General features: G+C 37.2%; 1 protein-coding gene across 4 annotated transcripts; it reads right to left on the bottom strand.

Moving 5' to 3' along the window:
• Positions 1–3,545: 3,545 nt before the first annotated feature.
• On the bottom strand, positions 3,546–13,484 carry LOC137063675 (uncharacterized). Of its 4 annotated transcripts, none has more exons than XM_067434943.1 (5): positions 13,201–13,484; positions 12,818–12,953; positions 11,655–11,761; positions 10,457–10,532; positions 3,546–5,799 (listed from the first exon to the last, which is right to left on the bottom strand). In XM_067434943.1, exon 5 carries the CDS (start codon positions 5,789–5,791, stop codon positions 4,217–4,219), a length of 1,575 nt encoding a protein of 524 aa, XP_067291044.1. In that variant the 5' UTR covers positions 5,792–5,799; positions 10,457–10,532; positions 11,655–11,761; positions 12,818–12,953; positions 13,201–13,484; the 3' UTR covers positions 3,546–4,216. The 4 variants fall into 4 exon arrangements, with proteins under 4 accessions (XP_067291044.1, XP_067291040.1, XP_067291043.1 ...); XM_067434939.1 differs by having other exon boundaries at positions 12,855–12,953; XM_067434942.1 differs by having other exon boundaries at positions 12,858–12,953.
• Positions 13,485–17,070: the final 3,586 nt, after the last annotated feature.

Below are 17,070 nucleotides of genomic sequence, written 5' to 3'. Positions count from 1 at the left end.
AGGCAACCTACATGAACCACTGAGCCACTGCTGCCCCAGTGGTTCAGCACCCCAGTCTACAAACCAGAAGGTGGATCAATGATGGTTTGATCCCCGGTTCCCCCTGAACAAGTGTCGAGCTGTCCATGAGCAAGACACCTAACCCCAGCTGCTCCCGACAAGCTGGATGGTGCCTTGCAGGGCGGACATCGCTGTCGGTGTGTGAATGGGTGAATGTGAGGCGATATGTAAAGCACTTTGGATGGCCATGGGTCTGTTAAAAGTGCTATAAAAATGCAGTCCATTTGGCATTTTAGAAGTGACAGGTGAACACCGGACTGTAACAACAGTATGATCTTTCAATTTAGCACTTTTAATAATTGCTTCATTTAATAGCAAACAATGCAAGATACATGTTTAGTATATGATTTACTTACAGTAACACATGCTACAGATGCCACATTAAAAAAATACACTTCCATTACCTCATTTGCATTTAATTCATAATGTTTGTAACAGTATCTATTCAGTGTGTTATCAAAAGGTGAAGTTATGACACAGCCATGAGGTTTTGTGATGTAGAAGAGTTTATGCCAATACAGTAAATGTTCTCACTGTGCCATATGACTGATTCTATACCGTAACTGAACTTTATCCGTTTACAGTATCACATGATGACATACATACTGTAATATTAAATGGTGTAATGCCATCCGCCTCCCCTCTTCTGATGTTATAGAGCCATTGGCGGTTTAACACTTAACACGGTGTATTGCTTGTGAAAATTGTGCCCAACCAATCTTTAAAAAAAATCTTGAAGATCAAGTGATTTACAAGACAGTTGCAAATTAATTTATTTCCCTTTATTGAAGGGATAAAAACGTTATAAAAGGAAGCTCTACAGTTATAATAGAGTGCATTTAATTAAGTCAACTATAAAAAATACAAAAAATATAAAAAAAATTGCCTGACCAATGAAGCTACATATTTTTAAAAACTGTTATAAATTACTAATTGTTTTGCAGACGTTTTATTTTAAATTGTAGGCCTACTTAAAACTGTAAAAAATACAAACAATATCTGTAAAATTATTAGCTTGGCTTTTATATTAATTATGCCATTAATGACAATTTACAGTGGTTCTCATTTACATAATAAAAAAATAATGTTGATAATAATTCATGCAATTACCAGCAGATGCAATGGGGCAATTGGTGCCAGTACTCACAATGAAAAAAAAAAAAAAAAAGTCAAATGAATGGCCAAACAAAAACTGTACCATTGATGTCAAATATTCTAATTTAAATAAAGTGCAAACAAAATCTAAGAACTCTTCATTAAACATTTTACAGAAAAACACTTATTTTAGGTATTTCCTGAATTATTTCGATCAAACGGCCATGGCTCATCTGTAAAGGCAGCTGAGACAGGGCCCGCCAAAATATTCATCCAAAACATAGATGTGAATATGAATAGCCTTTATAAGGATGGATAATCTGGGTCTTGTGTTCTCATATAGCCATAGACAGTAAAAGAAATGGAAACAGCGACCCCATAGACTTCAACGACGAATTGTGTCAATTAGAGTCAATTAGAAGCACTCACTTTTTTGGGGGGTTTATTATAATGCCACCTTTATACTCAAAACATCAATAAATTATGCATTACATATGTATTACCTTATTCAAATTGAAATGAGTGACCATTTTAGAGGGTTCACACACAGGCCTCTGTTCGGGCTAATTCAGTTGTTTATGATCAAAGTTATACAAATCAAATTTAAGTTACTTTTGGGTGCAATAACTTTTACATTGAACGCCAAGTCTGTGTTTTAGCAAAAAAAAAAAAAAAGGCTATGTGTCCAAAAACACGTACTGGAGTAGAAGGAGTTACATGGCGGGCTAAATCGTTTACATCTCTGGTTCACCCCAAACAAAGATAAACCTTATAGTAATCTCACAAAAACATGTATTCCATAAGTATGTTATTATGTCAGTGCAATTTAGACAAGTCCAATGGATTCATAGACCCAGAAAACATGGGGTTAGACACCAAGATTACTTGACTAGGTCAAATAGTGAAGGAGTTAGGATATTTTAAGGACTTCCTGCCCATCTTGAAAATTACACCTTTCTAGTGGTCAAACTTTGGTAAACTTGTATAATTATTAAGGACACCTAATACTACAAAAAACAGCTGAAAAAACTTTTGTTAGAATTTTTTTGGTGTTAGGTTTTTTTTTTTTTGCCACATATGCGGCCGCCTAATAAACCATTTCATGAGATCAGTCTGGGAATGGAGAAAAAATATTACCACTTAGCGCTTCCGGTGGACGTTTCACCCAAAAAGTGCAGGTAAACATACGTTCTGTCAGGTTCTTCTTCCATCATTAATGTAGAGTCATGGTGGGGAAGATTTGGAAGCTAAAGGAAAGTGAGGCGTTGTGCTGATACGAAGTAACGTAAGGGCGCAGAGCGAGCTGTAACCAGGACGCTGTCTGTGGAAGGCTTTGCCACAAAGGCTCCATAAAGTAAAATGAACTTGAGGAATTGCACGCCGAACCTGCAAGTGTTGACATTTATGTCAGGAGTGCAAAATAACAAATGAACAATAATTTTAATGAAATATCAACAAGAATCAAAAGCCACATCTTCTCCATTTTATTTGTGGTCACAGACATGCACTAAACCGCATGTGTTCGGACTGTTAGTGAAATAGTTTTCATATTTGGACGAATATAGATTTATTCTGGCTGCCGAGTGACAGCGCGGATTGTCACGGCAACCCAGCGTGCTCTGTGCTTCAGATGCGCGGTCAAGACTATGAAACCTCAAACCCCTTCGCTTTTACCCCGATCTAAGATTACAGTGAGGCTTCCCCGCCGAGTACATCTCCATGGGCTTCAATCCTCTATCACATCAGAAGCATGTTTGTGGGTGGTTCATGTTCTCTTATGAGAGCATAACCTCATCGGCACGTTGTTCATCTTGTCAAACAGTGTGCATATTTGGACAAATATAGTTTTATCTCATGTTTGCAAAATATTTCATCATACAGAATAACATTTAATTTCTCACTGAATTATGCTGATTTGAAGAGCTGAATGACTTGCGATCTCTGTTCTTCCTGCTGCATGCCATTTATGACCTCAGAGCTCTCTCATTTGCTGTACTCATCCCTCATCTAATCTCTGTTGTTAACAATGCCAAAGTGAACCAAGAACATGTCTCAGAACTGCTGTAACTGCTGCTGTTGGTGCTAATCTTAATGTGCCTAATGACACTCCCCTATTTATGCAAACCATTCCCTCTTTCCACACAATACCCATCCCACCTTTTCACAGTCGACCACGCCCCTTTTTGGAGTGCTTTTCAAATTGAAGGTGTGAAAAAACACAGTTGCAGCAGGGGGATTCATGACCCTTTAAATCAGCAAGGAGCTACTTTTAGCCTTAATATGTTTTGTGACAACGGCCACAGATTATTTCTAGATCCTATAGAGGATTTTTTCCTCACTATTTGGGGACACAATAAACAATAAACATGTGAGGCCAAAAAAAATCACATAGATTATATTGATTTTAATATTGGTACTGTAATATTGATTCCACATTGATTTTACATTTCACAGTTAAATGAACACATGCATACATAAAAAAAACAAACCAAACCAAAACTGCTGGTTAAATAAATGTATTGATAGAAGCGAAATACAAGTGAAAGCATTTAATAATCTCTCTGTATATTCTTGAAGCGCATGAAGCATGAATCGGTAAATACAAGGCCTAAATTTCTTAAAATTAACAGCACAGGCAACATTTATAATAAAGAGTTTTTCACCTTTTTCTCAACATTTTGTCTAGATGGCAGTGCTTGATAATATAGTCTCTAACAGCCTCTTAGTTACAATGATTACATGCACATACTTTTAAGAAAAAATAATGTTCTGGCTATTTGTTGCTTTTACAGTATTAGTATCTTATGGTATAAATTAATATACATAATTCACAGTAATCATCAGTATTTAACTTTAGTTGATTTAGCAAATGCAGTTTATTCAAAGCAACTTACAAATGGGAAACAGGGAAGTGTGATGATAGAAAAATGTTAGATTGATATAACATTGCAATAACGATCAATGATAATATAGCGGAACATCACATTAATTATGAAGCAGTAACATTTTCAGGATGCTATTTTCAGATTTTCAAAGTTTCAGCATCATTTGAGCTCAGGCATCATTTATGTTTATTGACTTTTTTTTCCTCTGCTGCTCTCTTCTTGATGTTTTCCAGTTTTTCTGCCTTTTCAGGCTCATTTATTTCCTTCAGCTTCTCAATCAGAAAATCAATGTGCTCAAGTGTGTTCAGAGAAACAGTGTTGAGTGCGATCACCTGCAGAGTTTCCACACAGTGAAAAGATTCATTCACCAGCTTTTTTTTCTCTTTCTCTAATTCTTGCAGCTCTTCTTCCAGGTTCTTGACCATAGATGCACAGTCATTCAACTCCATCATTTTGCCTTCATATTTCTTCTTTAAATGTTCATATGTCCTCTTCTCCCTCTTTATCTTTGTGACATATATTTTTGCTTCTTTGACGTGTTCTCTGAGGTGGCATCTATTAGTGCACACTGTACAGTGCTCATCTTTCAGCACTTCACACCACGAGAGAAGGGTGGCCCACCAGCATCCTGGATAATGACAGTTCTCCTCACAGACAGTGCAGATTGTTGCCTTATAGGCTTTAGAAGTATCAATATCAACCTTCTCTTTGTAGGGCACTTCAACCTCATACTCAAAGTTCTTATTGTTCTTGACATCTTTCTTGTTCTTCTCCAGAGCTTCTTGAGTTTGTTTCAGCACCTTTTTCTTTAGTTCAGTCGTTTCAACACGCGCCTGTAGATTATTGATATTTGCCTCCAACTGCTTCCGTTTCTGTAACACATCTCGTGTCATCTTCAGGGATTTCGGTTGTATTGTGTCAAGAAACCTGAACAATTGCACTGTTCCAGTAAAACTGCACTTCCATGATAGTTTCAGCCTCTGTTCATGATATTCATCATCATCATCTTCATCTTCATCAGCAGGTTCTGACTGACAGTTGTTAAACAGGAAATACACTGGCTGATTCTTGTCATTCACTGCACACTTGATTTTAGCTTCTTTAACAGCCGTCAGGGCATTTTTAGGTTTAGCTCCATCTGAGTGTGTGAAGAGCAAGACAATGTTTTCAGCAGTATCTTTTCCAAACAAAGACTGAACAGCATCAAATATGTACATCTGTCTGTCAGAGAGTCGATTCTGTGTTGATTTGATCACCAGACACACTGCATGTATTTCATTGATCTCTTCTGCAGATTTACTTAAACTAAGCAAACTCACAGCGATCTCTGTATCAAGATCAACTCCACGTGTGTCTCCATATCCTGGAGTGTCGATGATTGTCAGATGGATTGGACTCTCTTGTAGATAAAACCCATAAACAGTGATGATGGAGGTCTGACTCTGAGCTGATGTTCGGTCACTCTGGTCATCTGTGATCTCAAACCAAACCTTGTCTTCTCTCTGAACATCTAACATGTAGTTGATCATCGTGTTGATCAGGGTTGTTTTTCCTGTTCCTGTTTCTCCCACCATCAGAATGGTTTTATGGGGTTTTGTTTTGTCTCTCTCTCCAATGATAATTTTTCTATATGGTTTAGATTGATCCGAATTGTCTGAACTTGTTGGCAGACTGTATCGAGCAGGATTTCCATCTGTAATTAACTTGCTTTTCTTGATGATTACAGCAGTTTTACCTTCTTGACTTGCCATATTTTCCCCTGTCATTTTAAAACAGAAACATGTTATTTTACACAGCTTTATTTTTTAAAGCTGTACGTTTAATGTGTCAGAAGTCTTGTACATTTAAAAGAGATATATATATATATATATATATATATATATATATATATATATATATATATATATATATATAGTAAACATTAAAAAGAAAACCTTTTCAATTCAATTTTCAATTTCAGTTGCAAAAACATTCAGTTTACTTTTTTGACACTTAAGATCCTTACATCTACTAGAAATACAATATATTGTTAGTCTTGAGTCTCAAATTAGTGAATAAATAAGGGCACAAATAAATTGTGTTCTATGATTAATTGCATGCTTATTGTAAAATTAAGCAGTTGCCATTTATATTTGGCATACATACATTATATTTAAACACATTTATACATTTATTTTTAAACACATTAATTGCGTCATAATTTGCTATAACATAAGTTAACAATCATATTGATTCTCACAAAACTGTATTTTCTGCAAGCTTCAAGGATCACTGGAGACTCCAAAAGGAAACCAAATAACCAAATATAAGGAGTCCATATAATTCTATTATACAATACATTTATACATACCTAAGCACCCATAAAATAAAAATAAACATTACCAAAGAACCTTTACAGAATTCATCACAGTGGTAAGTGTACAGCGCAACAACAATGCCATAGTTTTAATTTTAGACATTTAAATGTAGACCTCTCAAACTGCGATACCGAACAGAACCACACGGAGACGCCAAAAATGTCCTAAATCAGCCGCTTTGACTACAAAAACCTACGATTACTAACAACAACATCGCTTCATCATCATCAGTTCTCTCTTAAAAGGTTAATTCACCCAAAATAAAAATTCTGTTATTAATTCCTTACCCTAATGTCGTTCGACACCCGTAAGACCTTTGTTTATCTTCGGAACACAAATTAAGATATTTTAGTTGAAATCCGATGGCTCAGGCAGACATGAAGCTTTGAAGCGTTATGAATCAGTGAGTCAATTTAGTGGTTTGGATCGCCAGCAGTTTGATTTCAGCAGTTTGGCACGCGATCCAAATCATAATTTGACTCGCTGATTCATAACGCTTCAAAGCAAGTTTTGAAATCGGTCATCACTATACAAGCCATTATTTAGGTTCTTTTTTGCGCATAAAAGCTATTCTTGCCACTTTTTAAAATGATTGTAGAGCCACTGTAGTGAGATGGACTTTGTAACAACGTTTTTAGCTCCTTTTATGGGTTTTGAGAGTGTAAAGTACATTGTGCCAATGGAGGCCTTTCTGAGCAATCGGATTTCAACTAAAATATCTTTAATTGTGTCCCGAAGATGAACGGAGGTCTTACAGGTGTCGAATAACGTTAGGGTAAGTAATTAATGACCGAATTTTCATTTTTGGGTAAATTAACCCTTTATCAGTAGGTTTAGTCAGTGTACTGTTAACTGAATAACTCCAGGATGTTGATTTATTCAGAGTCAGAGGGAGAGTCAGGGTGCGTTCACACTTGTAGTTCGGTTCGTTTGGTTCGTTTGGTCCGGACCAAAAAACAAAAACAAACATAATAGTCCTGGTCCGCTTAGCGTTCACACGGGCATTTTTAACAGCGAACCTAAAGTTACCGAACCAAAGGCACAGGGAGACGGCCACAACCTGATTGGTCGGCTTATATGACGTAGGAGCTCGTTTACCGAACATGCAAAACAATGCTGTGTGCGGATTACACGCGCGGGCATTTTATGCGTGTACATATGGCATTATTTTTTACCAGAGAACTCATGAAGAGCTCATGAAATGTTCACAACATTCAAAACAACGCTGTGTGCTGGATTAAACGCGATCATTTTATGCGTGTAACACATATGGCATTATTATTTTTTACCAGAGAACTCATGTGAAGAGCTCATGAAATGTTCAAAACAAAGCTGTGTGCTGGATTAAACGCGATCATTTTATGCGTGTAACACATATGGCATTATTATTTTTTACCAGAGAACTCATGTGAAGAGCTCATGAAATGTTCAAAACAACGCTGTGTGCTGGATTAAACGCGATCATTTTATGCGTGTAACACATATGGCATTATTATTTTTTACCAGAGAACTCATGTGAAGAGCTCATGAAATGTTCAAAACAAAGCTGTGTGCTGGATTAAACGCGATCATTTTATGCGTGTACATGTGGCATTATTTTTACCCGCTGAGAACTCATGAAGAGCTCATAAAATGTTCAAAACATTCAAGCAGGATTTCCTCCGTTGTGCAGAAAAGAGTCAGGCGTCTCTTATGCAAAAGAGACGGCCGTTCTGTCGTCTGTATCTGCTAATAATGGGCAACACAGGAGCTTTGATGAGAAGAGCCAGGTATGCTTTTTGTGCGTTTTTTCTAGCATTATCGAAACATGCTCGTCAGACCAAATATTGATGAGGCTCTTCCTCGTTGCTCTACGTTTGCCCTCTAACGTTAAAGTTACTCATTTTGGATAACGTACACCGATCTTTCCGCGTCGTCAAATCAGCTGCATTATGCGTGGCATCTTGTGACATTATACGTCCGGTTTTTGGTCCGTTTACATGTCTTTGGTCCGTGTTGTGTTCATATATCAATCGAACCGCACCAGAGTTCGTTTGGAAGCGGACCGAGACCCATCTTTTTAGCGGTCTCGGTCCGCTTGTTTGGTGCGCACCAGAGTTCGGGTGGCAGCGTTCACATATGTTCAAATGAACCGCACTAACCGAGCAACCGCACCAGGGTTCGTTTTAATCGAACCAAACATGACAAGTGTGAACGCACCCTCAGACACGTCAAAAAGTGCATAACTTTAGAAATGTGTGGATTATTGCTTACTAGAGATGCAAACTGTTTGGAACGGTTCAGTCTGATTTGGTGAACTGATTTGGGTTAGTCATCATTAAAGTTCACACTGAGTGAGTGTGTGTGTGGAAACAACGCAAATAATGAATGTACTTAAATGTAAATGAATGCTGCGTGAGATCAGTGATCGAGAGTGTGCACACGTTCTCTGTGCATCAATATAACAGACTCTCACACGCTTACTGTACGACACCAAAATTGTGTTCTTCAGAAACAATCACAGAATATGACGGAGCTTGTGTTTTTTAGCAAAGCACACACTGAAATATCACTTAAAAAATGCGCTGTGAGTCTATATTCTCTTTGTAGCCTAATCAGCCTGACCTTACATTAGTGCTGTTTTGGATTGTTTGAATTAATTAGATGGTAACACTTTACAATACGGTGCACTAATATGCACTAATTCATGCTTAACTAATGCACAGAGTTAATGTATTACTAATGGTGAATTAACCCATTTATTAATGATTACTGCATCAGCAACTAATGAAGATTCATCATGATTAATAGATTAAGTAATCATTAAATTATTATTAGTTAAATGTGTCATAATGTATTAATTCCTTAATAACATTATATTAACTAAAAACGTAAATTAACGTGTTAATTACCACAACGGGTCAAAGTCATGCATTTCAACTTCCAGTTGTCTGCTTTAATTAATCATCAGCTAATGATTTATAAAGGTATCATTATGTTATGACTTTACTTGTTGCTGTCACATGCCTGTCCTGTCTTGTGTGCACGTGGGTTTTGTTATGTTGAGCACATACTCGTGTCTCTGTTAGATACCCTTGTTAATCTCGTTACTGGTTTCATTTCTCCTACCTGTTCCCTCTTGATTTCTTCCCTTCTTAAGCTCCTTGTGTTTGTCAGTCTTTGCCGGATTGTTCTCTTGTCTACAGCTCCTGTTTCCCCGTGATTCGCTTAGGTATGTTTTGTGTTGTGTCTTGTTATTTCTAGTTTATGTGTTTTGCCCCCTTGTGGGTGTTTGTTTTGTATTTATGTTTATTTTTATAATAAATTATCATTTATCTGCACTTGAGTCCTCGCACCAGTTTTCCTTTGTGTTGAACGTAACAGTTGAGGCACATGACTTTAACTAATTCAAAATTAATTCAAACCCCATAACCACAATTACATATTACTTAATGAATTAGTTAATAGTCATGCGCCCCAACATATAAAGTCATAACATAATGATACCTTTATAAATCATTAGCTAATGATTAATTAAACCAGACAACTGGAAGTTGAAATGCATGGCTTTGACCCGTTGTGGTAATTAACACGTTAATTTACGTTATTAGTTTATATAATGTTATTAAGGAATTAATACATTATGACACATTTAACTAATAATAATTTAATGATTACTTAATCTATTAATCATGATGAATCTTCATTAGTTGCTGATGCAGTAATCATTAATAAATGGGTTAGTTCATCATTAGTAATACATTAACTCATGATTATCTGTGCATTAGTTAAGCATGAATTAATGCATATTAGTGCACCTGTATTGTAAAGTGTTACCAATTAGATTACTAGATCACTAAACACTTTCCCAGAGTTTAATGGCTTAAAATCACAAACACAAATGCAGAATCGATGATGAATGATCTTATTACATGACTCCAAATAACTTCTCAGTTAAATACTGAATTTTTTATATAACTCAGGAGGTTGGTGTTAGGAAATGGAATTGGTTGAATCGGGATGAATAAATAACAAAAGCACATGTTACATTTTAAAACGTAAGAATAATGATAGTCTTACCTTTCTGATAACAACTGATATTCTCTCTTAACTGGTTCAGAAGGTGGGGTCTTTCAGCTTACAAAGCAATGTGATGCTAAATACAAAAATAGGCATAAAATAAAACAAATATTTATTTTCAATAGATTGGAACATTAAATATCGCTCACCTTATTGCTATTTTTATAAGTGTCAGTTATGAGCAAATATAATACACTTGCAGTACTTTGGCTCAGTTTACGTTGTATGATCAACATCAGTAAATTTAATTTATTAATACACTATTAAGAGTGTAATGGAGGCCAGCTAGTATTCTGATGTCAAGTTTGGGGTTTAGGGGGAACCAATGGTCCGCTGTGAAGGGAAGGAAGTTGCGCAAGACGGAACGCGGCAAGTTTTTAATAGTTTTACCTCATCATCTATTTATAATTCTTGGAAGCAAATATCGAAAATACAATTAGATTAATATAACAGGCCTGAAGTGTAACCAACTAAACTTTTGTTGGCCATCGTCACTCATTAAGACTGTTGTGTCGCGCTGTAGCTCCGTGTGAGATATCTCTCTCTCTCTCTCTCTCTCTCTCTCTCTCTCTCTCTCTCTCTCTCTCTGCAACTAGCAACAATGTAACACATGGTTTAATATTAGGCAGCGGCTAATTTCGTTAATGTTCATAGAAACGACTGGCAATATAGAATTCGCAATATAACATCTAATAGCGATAATAAATAGTAAGTGTATTTTCTTCATTGCTTCAGTACCAACAGCAGAACCGATAGCAGAGATATCGAACAGGCACGCTCCGTTTCTAATTGTAGTGTCTCTAACCGAACTGATTTTATGAAAATGAACGCGGTGGGCAAGTGATCCAGTTATCTAGAAGCCGTGCCTAGAGTGACCTCGCAGGGAAGTGAAGCAAGAGCATTCTGGGAGTTGTTGTCTTTTATCCCCATGATACAAAAATACATTTTCTGTCTTTTCTCAGTCTAGCAGGCAACAAATTAAAAAAAAAAAAAAAAAAAAATCACATTTCTACTACATTAATGACCCATTTTAAATACAGATTCATCTTCCCAGCGCTAAAGTACCCCAACCTTAAATGCACTGTTATATACTTCACATAGGCCTATAACATGTTAAGTCAAATACTGCAAATAATGTCTTGACATTCAGATATAATTCTGTTTTTAGATTATAATTCAGTAAAATGGATTTACTTACAATATGATCTGTTCAAAAGTCTGTCCTTCTTCAGCTGACGAGGAGAACTAGATGAATAACTGGATCAGATTGCTTATTTATAGGGTACTGAAGTCAACGCCCATTTTCTGAAAGTCATGTGATTGTTAGGAAAAATTTGAGTATTAAAAGAACAAATCTGTTCCTGCACACACAGGAATCTTGCCTTCTTCACAATGTCAAGAGTTTCTTTGAAATGGAACTGCACAGCTGTTTCATTCTAACATGCTTTTGTTTAAGGACTCAATCAATAGTTGACCAAACTCACACTATTGATATTTCTAAATGCTCCCTGATCTGGAATTACTGATTGCATTGATCAGGGAGTACTCATCACGCAGTCTGATCAAATGCCTGAGAGATGAGTTTATCTATAGATCTACCTGTTGAACCACTAGTGATCGAATAATTATGCTATGTGTAACACCCGCTCGTTAGGTGGTAAACATAAGTAATATTAGCTGAATGCTTGACTCAATGCCAACAGGCAGTAGCTAATATTTTTTCTTCAATTCACTGAGTCAGATCAATGGGCCAATCAGAAGAATCAAAGCTTGCAGGAGGCAAATCACAACACACGTTTGAGGTTTTAGATTTTGTTCTAATGGTTATGTAGTTTTTTTTCTGATTTTGAAGTGTTGTTAGGATGAACAGTAAATGACAAATGATAAACCAAAGTAAATATCAAACTTTTAACAAAATGGAAAAAATAAAAATACAATATATTCAACTACAATCAAGTGCTTATTTGAAATGAATTAATAACCCCAAAAAACAGGTAAAATAAATTCAGCAAAACCTTTTTCTTTCTTGACTCTTTTGGTTGATGAATTTCTCTTTTTATCCTTTTTAGCTTAGTCTTGGTTTCTCTCTTTTAAATATGACTATTTGCTTTAATTTAATTAGTTTAGTTTGATTTAAGGTTCTAATTTTCTTGTCTTAACTGTGTATAACTCACTTGCTTCAAATGCAAACTCAAATCAGAGTAACGCTAACCATTCACATGAATTTCCCTCAATATGTACAATTTATATGTAACCAAAAAACACTTTGTTCAAGAAATATGTAACAAAGGCACAGAACTGCACAAACAAGAGTTATGTTCACCTCAGTCCATTCAATGAGTTCAGTTAAGAAAAATATACCTCAGTCCATCAGAGTTCAGAAGGGGAAAAACGTTACCACCAAGTGGATAAGAAGATCCAAATTCAGTCTGAAGGGCTCGCCATCTTTCTCTTCTCTCAGCGCGGCTTGATGAATCCACACCATGCACGCAAATCACTGCAGAAAATCCAAACTTCAACATATACAACAAAAACTGGCCTGTACAAACAGGATAAAAATTTTTATAAACTCATTCTTTTGCAGTATTCCACAGTATTCACTCTTCACACCAGCATTTAACATCCTATTACAACATAAGTTAGGCCATAGTTCATAAACAATTAACATCACTTCATTGCAACACACATAGGAATACAACACACTCTTGTAATTTATCACATATGAAAATAAATCCACAACTCACCGATTCCTTTGAATTAACAGTGTTTGTAAATCTTTCCTCCAGATTAATAACGTTACAGCACGATCTATGGTGATGACTCGACTAACTTCGGCTCGAAGCTCCGGTTCAACAAGGCCGTAACAAGTAAGTTATTTCACAAAACTTTAACTTAACTTTTAGATGCTTTGTTTAGTAGTTGTTTACTAGTCATCTCTAAAAATTAGATCGTTTTTCTGTCTAAATTCTTAAGCTTTGTTCACACGCGTTTCTCTGTTTGTCTCTATCGCAGTCTCGTCTGCGTCTCAAAGTGGGCGGAGTCAGCATCACTGGTGATCACACTCAATTGGACAATATACACCTGCAGTGCAGATTCCAACTCTAATTGGAAACATTTTGCTGCAGTAATTTGCATGTTACTAATATAATTAATAAAGCATTTTAAAATTTCTCCGTTTTTTTTATCATTGTCTCTTTATTCACATATAAAAAGTTTTACTAGAAAAATAAATCTGTCAAAAAAATTGTTTTTTCCATGGACTGCAAATTGATTAATTTCAGTCTGGGTTACATCTTGGTAAGGGTGTTCAAAATAGAGCCCTGCACGGGCCTCAAATCTAGGCCCTAGCCCGGCCCGGGCCCGAGACGCTGAGGCCCTAGCCCGGCCCGTGTCCGACAGCTTATCAAAAATCTCGGCCCGAGTCCGACTAGAGCCCGTTTTTTTTTTTTTTTTTTTTTTTTTTTTTTTTACATTGTTGCAGCCATTAAAATAGTTCTGTTTTGTTTTTAATGTCAAAGTAGTTATTTTTCGTTTCGTTTCTTTAGTACGTTAATTTAGAAAAATGTTTAGAGCATTTTTTTGTTTGTTAAATTAAAGTTTTAATTTTTTTAAGTGACGACCAAAAGCGACCAGCGGCCGACAGTGAGTTAACCGCATATTTAATTAATTTAGTCTCTCAAATCAACTCTTGACTTGTCTTGCCTATAATAAAATCCATAAAACACTTCAAGCATCACAATGTTAGTTAATTTCGCCAACTATTACCACCAGTAGCCTAAAAGGCATTTCTGACGAGCTGAGGCAGGCTGATTCTGCTCGCGGCTCTCGCAAACGGAGCTAAACAAATAAAATAAAAAAAGCACATGCAGGTTGTCTTATAGCCTACCTTACACCTACGCAAATGAATATAAATCCCATCTTCAATTACCGGGGTATATGCTCATTTAACGGAGTTTACAGCAACGGAAGCAAAAGATTAAGGTGCATTTTATTCAGCAGCTTATTTCAGATTCAAATACCACATAAGAGAGCGCGACGCACTGGTAAGATAATGATCTCATTCATCTCATTCATTTTTATTGAAGATGATGGTGTTTTTGACTATCTTAGACTTATTTTAAGTTTCATTTATGGCCATTTGCGTTGGCTTGCATTAGTCATTTGCGGCGATGCGTGTTGCAGCACCATCATATCTATCTGACTACAACATATAGCCCATAAAACATTGTGACACATAATGACATAATGTTTGAAAGTCTGTAGGTTAACATAAATGCAGATAGGCCTAATTGTAATAATAAAAGACAACATAGCCTAATTATCGATTTTGAAATATTAAACCAGTCAATACAGAACGAATTATTCTGTAGCCTTTTGCCGTCAATACCATGGATATGGCATGGGCCGGCTACTGCCGAAGTTGTCTTTGCTGTATCAATAGGCAATATATTTATATTTAACATGAAGTATAGGGCTTCCCTGTACATTAATAGCACCAGACGCCCCGCGGATGACACGCAACAGAAACGCCATGCTCACACTACGCTTGCAGTGTGTCTCCGTGCTGAAGAAACGCGCGCTGCTGCTGGCGCGGACTCTGAACCTATGCTCTGAACACTGTGCGAGCCATCTTGACAGTCGCGTTAGCTATTATGGTCTCCTGTTGTTTCCACCAGCGCAGAACTCATTGTTCCTTTTAATTGATAAAATAAATATAAAACGAAGGAGAAGCCTATAAAAAGGCCCGAAGCCCGGCCCGCGTTTTAGGTATGACATGAAAATTGGCCCGAAGCCCGGCCCGAGGGGCGTAAAAAAGTCGGGGCCCGTCGGGCTCGGGCATAAATGCAGGGCTTTAGTTCAAAATAAATGTGCAAATAAATACGATGTAGAGCAACCAAAAGCTATATTTCGTTTTGGGTTCTGACGAGAACAAGCCTGCAATGAGTGAAGCGGTGCGGTGTGACACTCAGCTCAATAATCCACTCTATGCAGGCGTGCTCCACTCAATCCCTCATGGCCAAAGCGAACGCTCCACACATGAACCGCGCGCTCACTGGTAACACAACGTTGTAGCCATTAAAGGGGAGGTGAAACACTCAGTTTCAGTCAATCTCATGTCAATCTTGAGTACCTATAGAGTAGTATTGCATCCTTCATATCTCGAAAAGTCTTTAGTTTTATTATATTTATAAAATAAATATGGGCTGTACCGAGTCTTTCCGGAAAAAACCGAGCGCCTGGAGGCGTATGTGTGGGCGGAGCTAAAGAATGACGAGCGCGCAAAGCGGTGACACGTGGAGAAGCCCATGGCTATCGATCTCAGCTAATAGATATATGATCCAGAATCATTCGGAGGCTGAAATAAATTGAACAGGAGAAACAGCAACAGCACGTCCGTCTCTGTGGTATGGACTGTATTTAGTGGCCTGTCAACATTTGTGTGTCTTTACTCGCAGTTTATGAGGACATGATTCGGTTTATGGACTATTGTATGCGACTAAACCTTAGCAGTAGCAAGCAAAACGGTTTTGCACATCAGACTAGTGTTACGTTATATATAGAACTACAATGGAGTCCGTTAGCGCATTTGAATGACGAAGCACGCGATCGTGTCGTTTACTGATGTTTACTCACGTGACGATAGCCAACAGCACAGACATTTGAATCAGTTTTACTCACCAGCTGCTTCCAAAACAGGGCCGAACCTTTATCGCTGGGACTGCTCCGTCAAAAACACACTTCTTTGGTATGATTTGGTAAAGTCCTGACAGCAGTGAACGGTGGAGATCCACTTTGAGACGCGACTGAAGCGATGTTGTGAAGCTTCCCGTCATTTCTGCGTTCAAATCGGTTCAAATGCAGCGCTGCCTTCCCGGAAAGCTGTGCTGAAGCGTTGAAGTCGCTCGACGTAGGAATAAAGTGGAGCGCGGCGCGACAGAAGTGTTCACGGACGACTAGATCTGCAGCTGAGTGAGTGTTTATGGGTGTGCATTTCCTCTCTCGCTCTAGTCATGCGCGCGCGCACCCTACCGGGAGAAGAGCTATTTATACTAATTATATTCATACTATTAACGTCAAGCCGACCCATACTCGAAAAAAACTCTCCAAAACTTGTGAGAAACAGTGAGAAACAGAGAAGGAGTATTTTTGACACAGAAATACTCCATCAAACGTCCAACATTAGTTTTTGAAACTTTGTTTATGTTTAGGATGGGAATCCAAGTCTTTAACAGTGTAAAAAGCTCAGTATGCATGAAACAGCATCCCCCCCCCCCCCCCCCTTAAACAATGTAGCTATTTTCATATTTATGTTTAAATATTATAGTACTATTTTTAAATTTCATCTAGGCTATCATGAAGTGCAAAGATGTGTAATATATGTCAAAAGCCCTATTCGGACTGGATTAGTTTAACATGGGGACGTGGGGGTAAAGTAATTATTACCAGAGGTTCTCAGTGATTTTAGTCCCGTCCGAATGTGCCATCTCGGTAATCATTACGGACAATGTCAGTAAAGATTACCGAGACTTTTACCTTCTGTAAAAAGGTCCAGAAAAATTACCTCAGGTAATACAAATCCCGTTCGAATAGACCTGCTGTTAAAATGTATGGTA

Source organism: Pseudorasbora parva, chromosome 24, assembly GCF_024679245.1.
Source record: "Pseudorasbora parva isolate DD20220531a chromosome 24, ASM2467924v1, whole genome shotgun sequence".
NCBI classification, from domain to species: domain Eukaryota; kingdom Metazoa; phylum Chordata; class Actinopteri; order Cypriniformes; family Gobionidae; genus Pseudorasbora; species Pseudorasbora parva.
The sequence above is the reverse complement of the archived record's forward strand: the minus strand, read 5'-3'. Positions and strand labels throughout refer to the sequence as shown.